The sequence below is a fragment of the Artemia franciscana genome, chromosome 18 (genome assembly GCF_032884065.1).
Source record: "Artemia franciscana chromosome 18, ASM3288406v1, whole genome shotgun sequence".
NCBI lineage: Eukaryota > Metazoa > Arthropoda > Branchiopoda > Anostraca > Artemiidae > Artemia > Artemia franciscana.
This window is the reverse complement of record NC_088880.1, coordinates 11,955,041-11,974,846: the sequence shown is the minus strand read 5'-3', so window position 1 is coordinate 11,974,846 and position 19,806 is coordinate 11,955,041. Positions and strand designations below refer to the sequence as shown.

Below are 19,806 nucleotides of genomic sequence, written 5' to 3'. Positions count from 1 at the left end.
GTCGTCACAAAGTTAAGACTTGCTTGTAGCCTATCATGAAAATTATGACAAGAACAAGTAGTCTGTCTAGGTGAATAAGAAAAGAGCAAATGTTTAAACTAATGTAAGATCAAGGCAGTCAACTGGGCATAGCTTTATAAACTCCTCAAAACCGGTCATTTTAAGGAGATCTGGATTTTGGAATTTTTTGCCTGGATTTCAGTAACCGTAATTATATCAATATAATTCAATTTAGGTGTTGCTACTAACTCAACTAAATTTTCAAAATTTAAACTTTCGGCGTTCGTAAGAAGGAAAACTGGTAAATGATAATGTTTTTTTTTCAAAGTCTTTAGCTACAGATTTCTTCAAAAAAGCTTTATTCTGAGGCAAATTTGGCGGGGTGTAAGTATTAAAGTTAATGCTGGGAGTTGGGAGAACATCACCTAAAAGTGAAATATCATTCGAAGTATTGTAGGAAGGTTTGTGGTAAGGCTCAAACTCACCACCCCGGACCGAGAGACTATTTAATTGGTTTCGAATTGAGAAGGGAAGAGGCTCAGTTTTAAAAGTCGGAGGTAAATAGAGAGAGCCGTAGGTAAGATTATTCTCTTTTGTAAAATTTTCTTCTATTAAAGGGGAAAGTATATCTTTTATCAGAAAATTCAAGGGTAATCAGTGAATCTTTAACCGGCCTACGGTTGGACTTATTAAGAGTTAAGCTCTAACTGGGCTATGGGATCGAGTGGATAGTTTTTGGGGCAGACCATTTATTACAAGATAATTTTCGCATGTAGGAACTCTCAAACAAGAGTAACACTGGTAGGGTAGCCAGGGGGGGGGATGAAGTGCAATGAATGGGGAAGGGTTTCCTGCTTATCCGGAAAGAAGTCAAATTGGGGATGTTATTTATAGGGGGGAAAGGTAAGGCAAGATGATATTGGGAGAGGGAAGTACGGCGGAGGGTGTCTGAGAGGGGAGGGGTCTGGTTCATTTTGGGAGATAAAGGGTCGAGTCCAGAACCAGTCGGTAACTTCTTGGACGCACGGAGAGGAATGGAGTCAAAAGGAAGTGGATTTTTCTGAGAAATGTGAGTAAGGGGGGATTGGGGATATTCTGAGCTAAGTGAAGGGATTTGGGGGTTGGGGTGACTGGACACGCGTAAGTACCTGGGGCGGAAGATTGTTTTGAGGGATGGATTCTAGGGTATATTGATGTACATGTAGGGGGATAAGGCTGAAGGTCAAATGGATATAGCTAGCCTAGACTAACACAGGCTAGTCTTTTGAATATTTTTCCTTGGCCTCTAGAACTTGATTTAGCCTATGTCTATGCTGCTTAAATATCTCAAAGTAGTTTTCTTTTTTCAACAGTCCTGATCTTCTGTGATGACATTTTTGTGATTTTATGCGTCTGTTATCTATGAGCCGTTTTGAGTGGAAAATAATTGCATCAGTGTCAACCAAGAATAAAACTAATATTTTGAAGCTTCTTCAAGACATGTCCCAACCATGTCAGTCAGCATTCTTTGATTGTGAGGGCGACGTTTCTCTTGATGCTGAACACACTAATGGATTGTCAGTAGTAAACTTAATAATTATAAAAGCTTGTCAGAGATGCCCACTTATCCTCGTTAGAACAGTATAGAATATAATTCGAATTAATAATAGAATTAATGAATCGCCCTCCACTCTACAGTTTTTCGGCACTCTGAAAAAAAGTTACTTAGTGTTCTAATTAAACGACCCCCGTGTTTCAGGAGTCGTTTTTAAAGAATCTGGACATAATTTTAACTCAAGTTTAAAGAGCAAGGTGTTGAGGAGGGGGCAATCCCCTCATATTTGTAATAGTATCTGTTCGATTTGAGTTTTAATGTTGCTCCTTACTTTCAGCTGAAAAAAACTCGTTTCTTTTGTTTTATTTCTGATCGTTTTTTTAATAAAACCAGGATAACTGGCTCCACCCGCACGGAAAAGCCCCCCTTCCCCGTAGAACTATCCCCTGGACAATTCGATTCTGGCGAAAATTTACCCTGGATAATTACCCTTGACATCTCCACGTGTAAAATTGAATCGGCAAAGAGAAAGCAAGACATATAAAGAAATTTCTTATAGGAATTCTGGAAAATTCACCCAGTGTAAGATATCCTCTGAGAAGTTGACCCCCTGGAAACTTCCCTCTCCATAGAAAATCCTTCCAGCAGAAAATTTGTCCTGCCCTCCCACCCGAAAATATTTGCATACTTTCCAATAAAAAATAAAACAATGGGCAGGCCAATTTATAACTTCAAAATCTTTCTCCAGGGGCTTTAGGGGATCATTTTATGTTCAAAGACATAGTTGTTAGGCCTTTCAACTATGCTGAAAAAAGGCTATCTCAAAATTTTGATTGGACGATTTTGGTAAAAAGTGGCTTGGGGGGGGATTTTTTGGTGACTTAAAAAGAGCACTAGAACTAGAATGAACTATCTCCTGACGTTTTAGGCCCACTGGGTCTTAACGATCACCCATGGGGAAAAAACAAATAAACACACATCTGTGATCTTTCTTCTGGCAAAAATTACAAATTTCATATTTTTGCAGGTACGAGCTTGAAACGTCTACAGTAGGGTTCTTTGATACGCTGAATCAGAGGATGTGTTTTTCATTAAAATTCTGTGACCTCTAGGGGGTCTTTCTCCCTTTTTTTGAAAATCAGACAAATCTTCTCAGGCCCGCAGCTTTTGGGTAAGACTAAACTTAATGAAAGCTTTTATATTTGGAATCAGCATAATAAGTCAATTCTTTTGATATATCCATTGGTATCAAAATTCCTCTTCTTAGAGTTTCGGTTACTATTGAGTCGGGTCGCTCCTTACTCACAGTCTGTTACCACAAACTATTTGATTATCCATCAAAATCCAAATAGAGATCATTGAAATATTGATAGTTTTTTTCTGCGCTACCAAAAGTATTGTATTCACAAAACTGTACAATTTCATGAAATGTAATTAAACAAATATAATTTTTTTTAAAACTAAAGTAAGGAGCAAGTTTAGAACTTCAAATAAATATAAATTACTCCGTATATAAAGGGTACTGTCTCCTTTTCAACACTTTGTTCATTAAACAAAAGTTTTTTAGTACTTTTGACTACTTAGTACTACTTTGAAAATCTCTTTTTTCCAATTGTATATTTTCTAAAAAATTTGGAAAAAAGCCAAACCTCATGTTAAAGAGTATGGAGCTAAGGAGCAGACAGCCCCCTTCATACAAAGAATATTTTGTTCAAATAGGTTCCAAATGTGTGCATTGCTGTCAGTTGAAAAGCTCTTTTTTTTTTTATTTAATCTCTGATTGTTTTCCAAATCATACCTAGGGCTAACCAAGATATAGTTTGAGGTACTGGTTCCTTAAATCCCGGGTTAATTGCTTTTAAAATGTGTAAATCAATAATTGTATGTTGATTAGTACCGTCCTACGTTTAAATTTGCAATTTCAATTTTGGATAAAATTTGAATTTACTTAAAAAATTGGGGATGAATAGTAATTTTGGTGAAAAAGTCCTTGTTATTATTACTACTAAAGAATTTCGGTTGGATGAAAAGGAGTATTATTGTTGGTATGGATGGAAAACCTGTGGGACTTTTGATCTTCTACATAACTGAAGCCATCACAACCTCTACAATTGGATTTTCTTGTCGATAAATACATTACATACATTCGTTTAAATACATTGAAGTACTTCGTATAAATAGAAAAAGAAAAATATTACCATTTAAAATTGCTGAAGAATAAGTTCCTAGCAGTATTCGCCACCCCAAAGAAATTTCCTGGTGGGGCTGATGGTGACCTGGCTTGCCTTTTCCACTTCATGTGCTTTTGGATATGGGAATGTAACATTTTAGCTGTATAGAGAAACATTTTAATTAATTCCTACTCCTCTCTACCTCTTTCAACATTTATCTGAAGCCTCAGGAAGAGCAAGCAGTTTGTCCATTAAAATGTAATTTTGTAGGAATCTACCCTACCCCCACCTAAACAATGACTCACCCATGTCATTATAGCTGATACGTAATTACAGGTGACCAAACGTAGCCTAATTTCATTGCAAATAAAGAGAATCAACTTGGTTGAATCCAGTACTGCTTCCGTTTGGCATTACTTCTTTTGCAACTGGGAAGCCTAAAATATAGTTATTGATACTTTTAAATCAACCAGCTTCTCGAAAATTTAAATTGATTGTAGTTTATTTTAGCCCACCATCAGGACAACAACATGGCGGAGTATAAAGAAAAAAAAAATAAAAAGGAGAAAGAAAAAGGCGAAAAACAATACTTAAAAATTAAACAATTAGATTACAGTCACTATACACATTCATAGCTCATATATGATGTGCAACGGCAGTTAATTATAAAGATGCTCAAGGGCACCTTTTCTAGCATTAGTTTCCTGTCCTGCCACAGCTTCACGGGGATCTGGAATTTGATACTTATTCAAAAGAAATGAGTTTCTCTCGAATAGCAGAATGCGTATCAAAAACTTCAAATATCTACAAAACGCAGACCTAACTTTTAGTCTCTCTGTTTCTGTGAACCATTCCCAAAGCGGGGAAAGGTAAAGGACATGTGGTAATGCCACTGCTCTGTACATCCTCGCCAAAATTTGCCGATTGTAAGAATACTTCAGCGGGGCTAGTTTAGCATAGCTCACTCGCAGGTTAGACACAAGGGTATCAAGGCAAAGAGTTCTTGTAGTTTTCTTATCTCGGCCGCACCGAAGACCTAAATATTTGAGCGAAGAAGACGATGCGATAATAGCACCATCTACGGATACAGTTGGTTCTGGTGCTTCTTGTTTCGCAGAGCTGAAAACCAGAAATTCAGTTTTCTGGCCATTAACTTGTAGACCGATAGCGCTATAACTAGATACAAGCTCATCTAAATTTATCCTGCAGTACACTCAATGAAAAACTCAACATAAGTAAATCATCAGCATAGCTTATTAAACTCAAATCACAAGTATCAAATCTTAGCTCGTCAGAAATTTGTTTTGTAACCTTAAAAGTCAGCGTGTTATATAAAATCGGACTTAAGACGGAACCTTGTCGAAGTCCTCTCTTTAGTTTAACTGGCTCACTGAGTTTTTCAAGCCCAAGTTTCACTCTTATATAGCTATTAGAGTACCAAAATGATAACATAGCTACTATATGGGCGTTCACACCGGTCTCTAGCAAGGTGCGGAACACAGCAGACTGGATTACTGAATCAAATGCAGTGGAAATGTCAACACTACATATATGTACGGATAACTCAAGTGAATCAGCTTTGGCAAGAATGCGCTTTAGAAGTCTATGGGCGAAAGCACAGCTGAGATGCTTTCGAAACCCAAACTGCCTGTAGTCTATCACACACTTCGATATAACTTCGCGAAGGACCAATTTCTCCAGCACCTTGCTCAATGTACTTGAGACAGTAATCGGCCTGTAGCCTCCACACTCATTTGCGTTTTTTCCTTTCTTCAGGATGTTTGTAACGACTCCGGTACAAAACGATTTGGGGACGGTGGCACTATCTATACACATCTGAAAAAGTAGTTGCATATGCTAGATCAAAAGCGGTGAACCATTGCGCAGATGATTACTGCTGACACCATCAAGACCTGGAGCCGTGTTAACCTTTAACTGGCGAACAGCCCTCAAAACATCATTCACGGATACAAAAAAATAGTTTCTCTTTTTCAGCAGTAAATCAAGACGCGATTTAAGCGATTCATCATATTTTTTTCCAAGGGAGTATCTTTACACCCGAAGACCTTTGAATAATGTCTTATCCACTGTTCCTCAGGTATCATGGCACGTGGCTTGGATTGTACTTTACTACTTTTGAATTTTTTCCACATATTTTGTGGGTCACGGATAGCCTCTTCCGAAGCAGTTTCTGCTTCCTTCACATTCAGCTCATCCACACATGCTTTGTATTTTCTTTTTTGTTTTGCGAAAGAGATTGAAGACAGTGCCGGTCCTCGGCTTGCCAGAGTCGCGCCACACAGAATACCATATCTTAGACCTCCTTTTGGCATGCTTCACGTAAGTATGGTCACTCCATCCTCTTTTCCATGTACCTTTCCTAATAACTGCACTAGGTAAGGCTGCAGACTCTGCAAGTTTTAGCGCGTGAGTAATTTCAGCGCAGTATGTATTGAGTGCAATCTTGTCATCGCACCCATGGACAAGAAGCTGGAACGGGACTTTTATTTTGTCCAAAATTTCGTCACACGTCGACTGGTACAGACTGAGGTTAATCTTTTTCCACTCGCGTCTTTCTGTATAATCTGGCCTTTTTGATTTCACATCGGGACTAAAAGGAACATTAAACTTAAGACCAAGATGATCACTTGCGGTGTGCTCTGAATCCACATGTACAGGCGAGGGAATAGAAAAGTTAGAAAAGACGTGATCAATATTACTTGTGCTTCCTGAATTGTGAATGAACGTAAAGTTTTGATCTTTAATATATGGAGAACAGTCAATCGGAATACATGCCATAAGAACGTCCTGTTTCCTTTCGAGAAGGGGTCACACTGGAAGTCACCGCAAAAAACGCGAGCTTCCCAGTCTACGGAGTAGCCTTCCAATTCGACCGCAAGCCTCGGCATACCGTTTTACACTACGATCCGTGTTCATGTTAGTTGGTAGGTATACATTGATTAGCGTGAAAGAACTTGGGCCTGGAAACTCGACTGCTATTTAGAAATCGCACGACTCAAGTTTTCGACAGTCTAGGCTCTCGTCAACGAATATTGCAAGTCCATCACTAGGTCGGCCCCTGGCGCTAGAGCGCTTAGCCTCATGAAATTGCACGGATTTATTAGGAACCGACTGAAAGAGCCCAAAGTTATCGGTAGTTAACAAGTGTTCTTGGACGCAAACAATATTATATGCGAGGCACAAGCTCTTGACGTAGTCCAATTTGGCAGCATTATGGCCGTAAACATTGCGGCAAAATATAGACAGTTCATTCATTTTCTTGTTTAAGGAGAAACTTTCTGCATTGCTCGTCGGACTGCTGGGCACTTTAAACTAAAGCTAGGGTGGCTATTATTATTATCTGGGCACAAAGCACATTTCACTGTTTGGGAATCGCAAGAGCTTTCTCTACTGTTCTCGTGGGGTCCAGCACATCTGGAGCATTGCATGCTATTGGTACAATCTTTAGCAAGATGATCAAATGACTGACACTTGAAGCATTGCTTGGGAATTTGTCTGAATGGGAGGACTTTGATGTGAGTATAATCAATGAATAATCCATATTTGACTGCAGCATTTCGGGAGTCAGCGTCACTAAAGGTAAGGTTGATTGTCTCAGATTGACCATATCGCTTGGCACTGACTAATTTGTAGTTAACAGAGAGAATATCATCATCTGTTGTGGCAAGGGGCACAAACTTGGCGATTGCAAAGAACTTTTCCTCACGAAATAAAGCACTTAGATCAGGGGAGGACTTGAGGGAGTTGGCGAGAGTAGCTGCCGACTTGGGGCTGTTTATGTACGCAACCAGGCCGGATTTAGTCTGTTGAATATGATCAATGCCTCCATCACTAGCGTGCCTTTTGACAAACTGCTTCTGCTTGGAACAGGAATCTATTTACATTGCATCTATCAGCAGGTAGGTACATTGCTGATGGAAACCCGGTGTAAAGATTTCTCGGGCTGAGGGAGACGAGGCCAATCATTCTGAGTCGGAAGGATAGATTTACACTGTTCCATAACACTGTCAATCATGTCCGTGCATTTGTTAACTTTCACGCACAATGTTGCAAAAGTGTCTTGTGGAATTTTTGGTACTTCAGATAATTTCCAGATGGTGAAGCGGGTCTTAAACTCAGGGAGTGAGCTCAGTAATTTCACAGTATCATACATGTCACTGGCTATGGTTTCCCTCGAAGCTTGACTACGTCTTTCTTTCACATACAGCTCCCCAAAACTGTCAGGTATCTCGTTCATTTTTTCGTGGTTTTCATGGATGGCATTTCTCGTAAAAAACTTCACCGCTGTATTCACTGTTGCATCTTTCGTTACGCTGTCTTGATATCGCAGCGCCGTTTCTATAAAGTTCAATACCGGCGCATAAACATAACTGTTGCCAGCCATGTTTACGTCACTACCGTAACTATTCTGCAATCAGTCCGCTAGCAAGCACATGTCGTTACCCGTAGGGAAGGTTAATAATAATCCAAGAATGTCTATTTCAAGTGTACGCGCCGAGCGCTGAATGAATACTGAATGCCCAAGTTACTGAAATAACCCAGGAACAAAGGAAGCGTAAGGACCCCCTCACCTATTCCCCGCAATTTACGGGTAACTGAATACCGGTGGGTACAATACGGCACTTCCGGGGGGTTCCTTCCCCTCTTCTGCTTGTTCTGAGAAAAAATCAGCACTTAATGAAAGGTTTCTCCAAATGTAGAAGATAAACGACACAGTGTACTTAATCTGCGGACTTTTGGAAAAGAGATACTTGGCAACTATAGACCGGTGCTATATGAAGAGCCACAAAGATGGTGCTATATGAAATAGGCGATGTAGATGGCGAGCTAGTCAATATGAGAAAAAAAATGGCGCTGATAAAATAATCCAGAGAAAAGGACTTATACTAGGAATTGAAGAAGGTCTCTCAAAATCTCCTTAGCTATAATATATCTCTAGAGTGTAAAAATCAACATGAAAGTAACCTCAAAATAATGCAGAAGCTTTATCCCATTAACAACAAAGAATCAAACTCAGCCACAATCACCCTGGATTTACCATAGATGGCGCCTGTCGTCGCCAGCAGATATATATATATATATATATATATATATGTGTGTTTGTGAGCGTGTGTGTGTTTATGTATAAAGTATTTATGATGAATAATTATGTGTGTCTCCATGAAATTAAATGTAAAATGATTTATGATTATCTGCATAAAAATGGATAAGTAAACATTAAAACAAATCAATTGTGAAAAATTCAAATAGGGATAGAAATAGCCGAATCTTCAAGTGGCAAAGAATGTTGAAAACAAATAAGTTGCTGTTTCGTTTCATTTTCATTATAAGGTTTGAACATGAAATATTTTGTAGTCTCTATTAAATCAGTAATAAGGATCATTGCCGATCTTGATGAAAAAGGAGGACGTATTAGGGATTCATCTTGAAGGTAATGCAGTCTAAAATCCATCGCACAATATTCATCTGGGGACTTAAGCGGTCTTTTATGGCACTTGGTAATAACCAAGTGACATATAGCAATCACCAATTCTGTCGGTCTGTCTGTCGGTCCCGGTTTTGCTACTTTAGGCACTTCCAGGTAAGCTAGGACGATGAAATTTGGCAGGCGTATCAGGGACGGGACCAGCTTAAATTAGAAATAGTCGTTTTCCCAATTTGGGGGGGACCATCTGGGGGGGGAGTGGGGGGCGGTTAATTCGGAAAAGATAGAAAAAATGAAGTATTTTTAACTTAAGAATGGGTGATGGGATTTTAATGAAATTTGATGTTTGGAATGATATTGTGTCTCAGAGCTCTTATTTTAAATCCCGACCGGATCTGATGACATTAGGGGGAGTTGGAGGGGGGGGACCTAAAATCTTGGAAAACACTTAGAGTGGAGGGATCGGGATGAAACTTGATGGGAAAAATAAGCACAAGTCCCAGATACATGATTGACATAATCGGAACAGATCCGCTCTCTTTGGGGTAGTTGGGGGGGGGGGGGGGGTAATTCTGAAAAATTAGAAAAAATGAGGTATTTTTAACTTACGAACGGGTGATCGGATCTCCATGAAATTTGATGCTTAAAAGAATATCGTGTCTTAGAGCTCTTATTTTAAATCCCGACCGGATCTGGTGACATTGGGGGGGGGGGAGTTGGGAGGGGGAAACCTAAAACTTTGAAAACACTTAGAGTGGAGGGATCGGGATGAAACTTGGTGGGAAAAATAAACACAAGTGCTAGATACATGATTGACATAAACAGAACGGATCCGCTCTCTTTGGGATAGTTGGGGGAGTTATTTCTGAAAAATTAGAAAAAATGAGGTATTTTTAACTTACGAACAGGTGATCGGATCTCAATGAAATTTGATATTTAGAAGGATATCGTGGCTCAGAGCTCTTATTTTAAACCCGACCAGATCTGGTGACATTGGGGGGGATTTGGGAGGGGGAAACCTAAAACTTGAAAAACACTTAGAGTGGAAGGATCGGGATAAAACTTGGTGTAAAAAATAATCACGAGTCCTAGATACATGATTGACATGACCGGAACGGATCCGCTCTCTTTGGGGTAGTTGGGGGAGGGGTTAATTCTGAAAAATTAGAAAAAATGAGGTATTTTAACTTTCGAACAGGTTATCGGATCTCAATGAAATTTGGTATTTAGAAGGATATTGTGTCTCAAAGCTCTTATTTTAAATCCTGACTGGATCTGGTGACGTTGGGGGAAGTTTGGGGTGGGGGGGACCTAAAATCATGGAAAACGCTTAGATTGGAGGGATCGGGATGAAACTTGGTGGGAAAAATAGGCAGAAGTCTTACATACGTGATTTACATAATTGGAACGGATCCGATCTATTTGGGGGGGGGGGTTAATTCTGAAAAATAAGAAAAAATGACGTATTTTTAACTTACAAAGGAGTGATTGGATCTTCATGAAACTTCATTTTTAGAAGGACCTCGTAACTCAGATATCTTATTTTAAATCTCAACCGGATCAAGCGTAATTGGGGGGGGGGCAGCTGGGGGGGGGGGCGGAAATCTTAGAAAATACTTAAAGCGGTGAGATCAGGATGAAACTGGATGGGAAGAATATTCACCTGTCTAAGATACGTGACTGACATAACCGGACCGGATCTGCTCTCTTTGGTGGAATTGGAGGGGGGGTTGGTGATTTTGAAAATTGAGGTATTTGTAACTTACGAAAGGGTGACCAGATCTTAATGAAGTTTGATATTTAGAAGGATCTTGTGCTTTAAAGTTCTTATTTCAAATTCCGACCAGATCCTGTGACGTTGGGGGGAGTTGGAGGGGGAAACCGGAATTCTTGGAAAACGTGAAAATTGGGGTATTTTTATCTTACGAATAGATGATCGGATCTTGATGAAATTTGATTTTTGGAAAGAATTCATGTCTCAGAGCTCTTATTTCAAATCCCGACCAGATCGTTTAACATTGGGGGGAGTTGGTGGGGGAAATCTTGGAAAAACACTTGGAGTGGAGGAATCGGGATGAAGCTTGGTGGATAGAATAAACAAATGTCCTTGATACGTGATTGACAGAATCGTACTGGATTCGCTCTCTTTGAGGGAGTTGGGGGAAGGGGTTCAGTGATTTGGCGAGTTTGGTGCTTCTGGACGTGCTAGGACGATGAAAATTGATAGGCGTGTCAGGGAGCTGCACAATTTGACTTGATAAAGTCGTTTTCCCAGATTCGATCATCTGGGGGGGCTAAAGGGAGAGGAAAAATTAGAAAAAATTAGATATTTATAACTTACGAGTGGGTGATCGGATCTTAATGAATTTTGATATTTAGAAGGACATCGTGACCCAGAGCTCTTATTTTAAATCCTGACCGGCATTAAGCCTCTTATTTTCCTTTTTAAATCAATCTATTGATTCATAGAATTTTGTTAGAGCTCATACCATGTGATCTCTTGGTTCTTAGCTCTTCTCGCCTCGTCACAAGTGCCATATGAGCTCTTAGCCCTTGTTTTTTTTTCAAATTTACAATCTAAGGAAGTCATTTTTTGCAAGTTTATGAAACTTCTTGTCTAACTAAGTTATCCCATTTTATTACTCATTGGAAAGAATTTGTATAGCGGGAATGGGATGGAATCAATGGTTTTTAGTGGGATGGATCAAATTTGTTTCATTTGGTCGAAGGAAATTTAAATTAGTTTCAAATAACCAAGATCTTGAACTGGTTATGATTCGGCCAGTAATCATAACTAAGTCCAAAATGTTTCAAATTTTACAATCATTACTGAGACCTTTGTAACAAAAATAAAACTGGGTCCCAAAATCTTCTTTCCTAAATGCCAAGAAGTAATCTTTGTGCTTGGCAAAATTCATAAAAAGATTAAAAAATATATAGCTTTATTTAAAACATTAGGTGTGTAATTATATCTAGGATAGTGCCATATTCACAGTGCTAGATATGAGTTTCAGCCGAAGTGCATTATTTGTGCATCTAAAGCATTGTCTATACGTGTCATCGGTTTTCATACTGTCAATCCACTTATGTAATGTCTGGGAGTATAAATATTGGTGGGGTCACGTCAAGTATTTAGCAACATTATGTATCCTCGAGTAGTTACTAAAGTATTTTTCATTTGTTGTTAAACTAAAAAATGGGCGTTGAAAAGGGTTTAAAATTTTCAGTTATCAGATATTTGAACATTAACCACATCGTTTTTCAACTATCAAACCAAAAAAACTAGTAAATTGACGGTAACTGGGTCTTTCAAATTATAATCTATCTATAATCACTAAGTCATGTTTGTTCACTGACGTCATTATAAGGATTGAGCATTATGACGTCATGTATGTATTTTGTATGTTTGTATATGACGTCATTATAAGTTGACGTCATTATAAGTATATAAGGCTTTGTATATGACGTCATTATACGTATATAAGGTCCGAGGAATCTATATATAAAAACATGTTGTAAGTTTGTCCGCATAAGAAAATGAAAACTAAAAAAGGTAAAAAAAAACTAATAAAACTAAAAATGCTAAAAAACTAAAAAAAGAGAAAAAAACAAAAAAAAAAATAATGTAAGTTGACGTCATTATAAAAAACTAAAAAAAAAAAAAGCTACAAAACTAAAAAATAGAAAAACTAAAAAAGAAAAAAATTAAAGCATATTTGTTTTTTTGTATGTTTGAGGGTTTGCATATGACGTGTGAAAAATAAAGAAGAAAATGAAAACTAAAAAAGAAAAAAAAAGGTAAAAACTAAAAAGAAAAAAAAACTAAAAAAACTAAAAAACCAAAAAAAAAAAAAAAACGAAAAAATAAAAATGAAAAAACTAAAAAAAGAGAAAAACTTAAAAAAAAAATAAAAAATTACACTACAGACCGGGACACCGGGACACAAATGACGACCGGGACACCGAGACACAGGGAATATAAATGACGACCGGGACACTCAAAGAGAAATTACAGACTGGGACACCGGGACACAAATGACGACCGGGATACAGGGAATATAAATGACGACCGGGACACAGGGACACAACTACAACGGGGACGCCGGGGGGCACAGGGGGATATATAAATGACGACGGGGACACAGGGAATGTTCGATTAGCAATCACCATCGACAAAGCTCAAGGGCAATCATTAGAAAAATGCGGTATAGATCTGAATACGGATTGTTTTTTCCATGGACAATTATATGATGCATGTTCAAGAGTCGGTAAACCTGACAATCTATTTATATGCACAGACAATGGGACAGCGAAAAATGTTGTATATTTGCAAGTTTTACATAGTTAAAAACATATATATATATATATATATATATATATATATATATATATATATATATATATATATATATATATATATATATATATATATATATATATATATATATATATCTATATTCACAGGTGGGACACAGGGACACAACTACAATGGCGCGTAACGACTTATGCGCGCGGGGGAGGAGCTTGGGGGTGGGCGCGAAGCGCCACACCAACAGCTAGTGATGTATATATTTTGCGTGGTCACAAACTCTGAGCTCTACAATTGTAAACCTTGATTCTTCATGTTTATGCTCTAAGATTTTATTAAAATATACTATAATAGGATTAGTTTTGATTTGTTGAAATTCATTTTAGGTCTCCAGAAAGGTTTTTAATGAGTGCTCATAAGCTGCTAACTTTTGATATGTTGAAAGAAGCTCTATGTGATATACCTCGTCTTCATGAAGAATTTTGGTCAATTCCAAACAATCATCCACATAAAGTAGAAATAGCTGGCAGTACATTGAAAAATCGGTACAAATTTGTAATACCCAACGCGCATTCCAGGGTAAAACTGCCCAACTTTGAGGCCATAGATCCTTTGGCTGAATATATTAATGCCAATTATGTCAAGGTAAGCATTTGATTAATAGGTAAACATCTAGATATCCAGAAATCAAACTGTAGGGTGGGGGTAGAAATTAAAAAAAAATTGCATTGGGAGGGGGACTATTTTTCAGTATTTCAAGTTGTTGCCTGGGACCCTTCGTTAATCCAAAGTGTGTTATTGGGTATATGAACTTAGATCAGTAGGTCGTTCCTCAAACCAAACAAGATGTATTAATCGGTATAATTCTTTGTCTTCTATTTTTCTTCCTTTATAAGACCTTGATTTGGTTCTAGTTTTTCCAAAACGCATTATATTCACTTTTCTCGCTTATAGAAACTGACGAAAAGTGGAGATTTTAATATCAAAACTTTTTTTTCTATCTTAAGATAGAAAACTTTTTTTTTGATATCTAAAGAAATTTTGTGTCTTCTGAATTCTTTGGGTAATAATTGATTCTCTTCATTTTGATTCAGTCACATTAATGACAGGAATATAGATGTCTTAAATAGCTTTAGAATATTTTTCAAAAAAATAAAAATGAATAGATGGATTTTGATAGCTTATTTACTCAAAGGTTAAAATGATCAAAAGCACAACTCTTAGTTGTGCAGCAGCAAACGGAAGGAGGAAGCATTACCTGCATCGAATAATTGTGATTTTGATTATATTTTCTATTCACCTTCTTCTTCTTGTTTGGATTGATATGGAGACGCTTCCGTGTAATCTCATCACTGGGTCAAAGGCCAAGCCCTGCAGTGTTTTGCTACAGCTGCATTTGAACTCTCGGTCAAGTATTACCAACCTGATATCAAACACACTGTGCCAATACAGGACATATATTTTATTCTGGTACTTGTATGATATACCCCCCTGCAACTCAGGTTGTTCATGCATTGACGCACTGTAAACCGGTTTCTTTCAACTAGGTACGAGAAAAGACAAAGGGTCGTGACCACAGCTTAGATACCAATACAGTTATGGAAACTCGATTTATTTTTGAGACACAGTGCGCGGTGCTGGATGCAGGTCCATCACCTGTGGCTAGTGGAAGCTGTGTATCCAACAAAACAAAATTGCGTTCCCGCCTATGGTGTTGTAGTACGATTTACGCGTCGGAGCGCGGGCTTGGAGGATGCGCCAAGTTCAGAGCTCTGTACCAAAAGCTTCTCATGGGCAAGATAGTTTTCATAACTGTATTGGTATCTAAGCTGTGGGCGTGACAGAATTGAATGAAAATAATAATTTGGGCTATATATTTGAACATTAGGGGGTGGGGGTAAAATATTTTGACAGTATGAAGTCAAAAAACAATTCTTACTTCATAATACCAGAATAATTGTAGCTAACACATTTTGCATGCAGACCCGCTGTACTTTAACCCCCCCCCCCCCTAATGCACAAATATATGGCCCAAATTTGTAGCCAACGTATTATATTTTTATCATACTTAGGTATATTTTTATTAGAATTAACATAACTTCACCTCTTGAGCTGCAGGGGTATATCCTACAAGTACCTTTATTCTAAGGAGGACTATGGAAGGAGGAGGATTGTGGTCTTGATTTGAGCCCATCCTCTTGGGTGGTGTTGAGGACAGAAGGAGGCATTAGCTACATCATACGATATTGATTTTGGATTATATTTTTTATATTATCTTACGAAACAAGAACACAATCAGAGAGGGAGAAAAAAAGGGGGGAGAGGTTCCAGATTTTATTTGGTTTTAATGGCTGTTTATCTATTTTACTGCATTCCCAATGTGTCTGCAGGAACTAAAAAAAAAAAAAAAGTTATGTCCCGCAACATGATTTTTATGGAAGCAGGGGAAAAATATCAGCTGCGTTGAACGTTTTTGATTTTACGTCATGAAACAAGGACTCAACTAGGGAGGAAGGGGTGGGGTGGGGTCCACATTTAACTTGGTCCACATGGCTGTTTTACCATTTTGCCGCATGCCCAATCTGACTGGTAGTTCAGCTAGACACTACGTTCTACAACATCAATTTTGTATATGAAAAACGAAACTTGTTGCTGCTTTGTGGAAACCTGAAGAAAGTTTACATATTTTTCAGACTCTGTACTCTATTCAAAAATTTCTTTGTTGCTTGTTACAATCCCTTTGAATTGGTGCAGTGATCGTGTCTTAAACAGTGGTCCAAACGTTAGAAACTGTTTTAATGTCTGGCGTGTTTTATACTCTGATAAATAGGAAAGCAATCGGAGTTTGTACTAAATTTCTGCTTTCAATTTATAATTAAAAAGGAAATATAATAATGGAACTCGGTATGTAACTCGGTATGTGAAACTTTTGACCAAGGCAGTGAACTAGATAAAATAAATATAAATATGTATATATACATATGAATGTATAAATTAAAGAGTTTGTAACGAATTGATCTGCTGCCTCTGTTTAGGTTTATGTTCTTTTGCAATTTATGTTTTTCCACTGTCCTACGATTTTAACGGATTAGCCAAAGACTGACAATTTAAAAATCACTCCATAGATGAGATTCAGTTCTATCTATCTACCGAATTACTTCTGTTGAAACTTGATCTACATGATTTTTGAAATTTTACGTTAATTCAGCAAAACTATCAAGTAGTCCTCTAAAGGGTCAATGGATTTGACCTTTGCTTAGTAATACGGGACCCAGGGATCGAGCCTTGTTGTAGCAACGTGCTGCAGGGTCGACGCAGGGACCTTAGTAGTCGAGAAGCGTCGTTAGCCCTATTACCAAAAACTGTCAGGTATGATGTTTTTGGTGATAACTTTAAAGTAGTTATAAGCCAAAGCTGTCACTCTAAAAATTTCCCGTTTATAACAATGAGCCAATTATTATCTAAGCCCAATTTGGATTTTTTTTTTTTTTTTTTTTTTTTTTTTTTTTTTTTTTTTTTTTTTTTTTTTTTTTTTTGACCGGCTGGTGGATGAGGTTTATTTTAAATTTGGGGTGAATAGAGGGGATATGAAGAATTTGTTTTTGGTAAGAGGGGGATGGTTTAGATTTAACTGAGAGAATCAAATTTTTGGGAAAGCTTAGTCAAGCGGCTGGTACATACTTTCGCCCTGTGTGTGGATGTGTGAATGAGAATTTTATTTCATTTTGTATCCGAGTGTGAAGAGCTGTTTGAGTCGTGGAATCAATGTTTTGGAATAGTGTTTGGGAGTGAATGCTGGTTAATTGAGTGGATGGCTGAGAGGAACGCATGTGCTATTAAATAGTTGTGTAACTTTGTTTAGTGATTAAATTTAGGTAATCATTTTTGATAGGATTGCTTGATATGGCTTTTGGGAATTGGATTCTATTATAGTTTTTGTTTGTTGGCTAAAATGTTAGAACTTGTTGTGCTTTTGCTTTGTATTATTTAAAGCTGTATTTAGATCCTCAAGCTTTGTTTGTAGACTGTATTTTGTGATGCTATGGCCCGTAGGCTTTTTGCAATAAATCTTTTCTCAAAGTAAGAGTGTTCTGATCCTTTTAATTTTTGTTTATTACTCCAAAGAATTAATTTTAATTAATTAAAAGATGCTATTAAGCGAATTTTTCTGAATATTTTGTTGCCAAAAAAATTTGTATTGGTCAAATGCCGAAGTTTGACCTTTTTTTCGTAGTTTTACTGGACTAATTGATACATTCAGTTTTAACAAAACTTGAATCATTAATGAATTTCGTTTTATCGGTTGAATGGAGCAGAAGTTTCTTTTTAAAGAAAAGGGAATGGCAGTCCCTAAGAATCCTCTAGTATACCTTTTTGGAAAACATTAAGGATCAGGTCAAAAGAAGTGTCATTGAATAATATGACAGTTTTGATACTCCCTGTTGGGCTAACTGCCTTGACTGAAATCTTTGCCGGTTCTCTATTGTTTTCCAAAAAATGTAATGCAAATCTAGTACCATGGATGATCCTTGTTTTTCAAATTCAGGAGGGACAGTTCCATATATTTTTCACTTAAGAAGGTGAAATTTTATTGTAATAAGTTTATGATTTTGTCGGGTAGCATTAGGTCGCTAGATGCCATATATTGTTTTTATCATAGAGACGATTTTGCGTGGATCCTCACTGGTTTGCATGTGTGTGATCTAATTCCAACAACTGATCATCTTAAAAGGAGGAAAAACTGAAACGATTTAAAAAGACACAACGCTGGGGAAAAAAGAGAACGAATGATTTTGCTGGGTAATACTAGATCGCTAGATGCCTTTGATTGTTCTTGTCATAGAGACGATTTTACGTGATCCTCGCTGGTTTGCATGTGTGTGATCTAATTCCAACAACTGATCATCTTAAAAGGAGGAAAAACTGAAACGATTTAAAAAGACACAACGCTGGGAAAAAAAGAGAACGAATGATTTTGCTGGGTAACACTAGATCGCTAGATGCCATTGATTGTTTTTGTCATAGAGACGATTTGCGTGATCCTCACTGGTTTGCATGTGTGTGATCTAATTCCAACAACTGATCATCTTAAAAGGAGGAAAAACTGAAACGATTTGAAAAGACACAACGCTGGGGAAAAAAGAGAACGAATGATTTTACTGGGTAATACTAGATCGCTAGATGCCTTTGATTGTTTTTGTCATAGAGACGATTTTGCGTGATCCTCGCTGGTTTGCATGTGTGTGATCTAATTCCAACAACTGATCATCTTAAAAGGAGGAAAAACTGAAATGATTTGAAAAGACACAACGCTTGGGAAAAAAGAGAACGAATGATTTTGCTGGGTAACACTAGATCGCTAGATGCCATTGATTGTTTTTGTCATAGAGACGATTTTGAGTTTCCTTACTGGTTTGATTCCTCTGTGTGATGTAATTGCAACAACTGATCATCTTAATAGGAGGAAAAACTGAAACGAGTTGAAGAGACATTACACTGAGAAAAAAGGGAAAAGACAAAGATTGTCTTGGTGCGTTAACATATTTCACCATCGCCTATATTCAACTATAGTAGGTTTCTCTCACATATAGATAGAAACCTACTCATGGTGTTTCTCTACTTTTCAAATTCGTTCTGTTTTTATTTCTTTGGTTTACCTTTTTTAATGAAAAAAGAAAACAAGCTATTGCCTTACATTATTTAGTCTTTCTTCAGAATTTCGTACCCCCACCCCTCCCTAATGATGAAGTTGCTGAAACGTTCAATAAATATCTAAAAATAATGCCAAACTTGCTGGACCTTTTTTGCTTAATGGTTCACAGTTCCATGTCGTTCAGAGAAAAAGATATTGGGCATTTTTTTGCCCTTTGTTAGGCCCCGATTCGAGGGAGTAAATGTTTTCTTTCTAAATATACTTCTGCATTGCATTCGTCTTAGTGTTAACACTTCAAGATAAATATTTCTGGCTCATAATAAAAAAGTATTGGGCCCTTCTTCGGTACCCTTTTTTAAGGGACCTTGGTCCCAAACAATTATTTTTGTACATTGTCTTCCTCTTGGCCCAAGCACTTCTGGCTGTAAATTACTTAAAAAAAAATATATAATTTAAAGTAAACAAAAAAATGATTTAAAGACACGAGTTTTTAATCCATTAGTAAAAACCTACATGGCGCGTTTTGGACCCATTTAAGGAAGCAAACAATATATTTAGAAACAAAAAAAAAATTAAGCCCATCAGAAAAACGTTTGGCACTTTTTGGACCCATTTCTAGGGGTTCTCTCCTCAAACATATCGTTTTACATTAGGCTGCTCTTGTCCCAAGGGCACTAAGCTTCAAAGTTTTGG

At 37.4% G+C, this 19,806-nt stretch overlaps 1 protein-coding gene across 4 annotated transcripts in view; it reads left to right on the top strand.

The window, feature by feature from the left end:
• The window catches only part of LOC136038619 (receptor-type tyrosine-protein phosphatase R-like), a 55,493-nt gene that overhangs the window by 16,535 nt on the left and 19,152 nt on the right, over positions 1-19,806 (top strand). For all 4 annotated transcript variants that reach the window (XM_065721848.1, XM_065721847.1, XM_065721849.1 and 1 more), the window contains exon 3: positions 13,847-14,105. In XM_065721848.1, the coding sequence (XP_065577920.1) occupies positions 13,847-14,105 (259 nt within the window). The remainder of the gene's footprint in view (positions 1-13,846; positions 14,106-19,806) is intronic.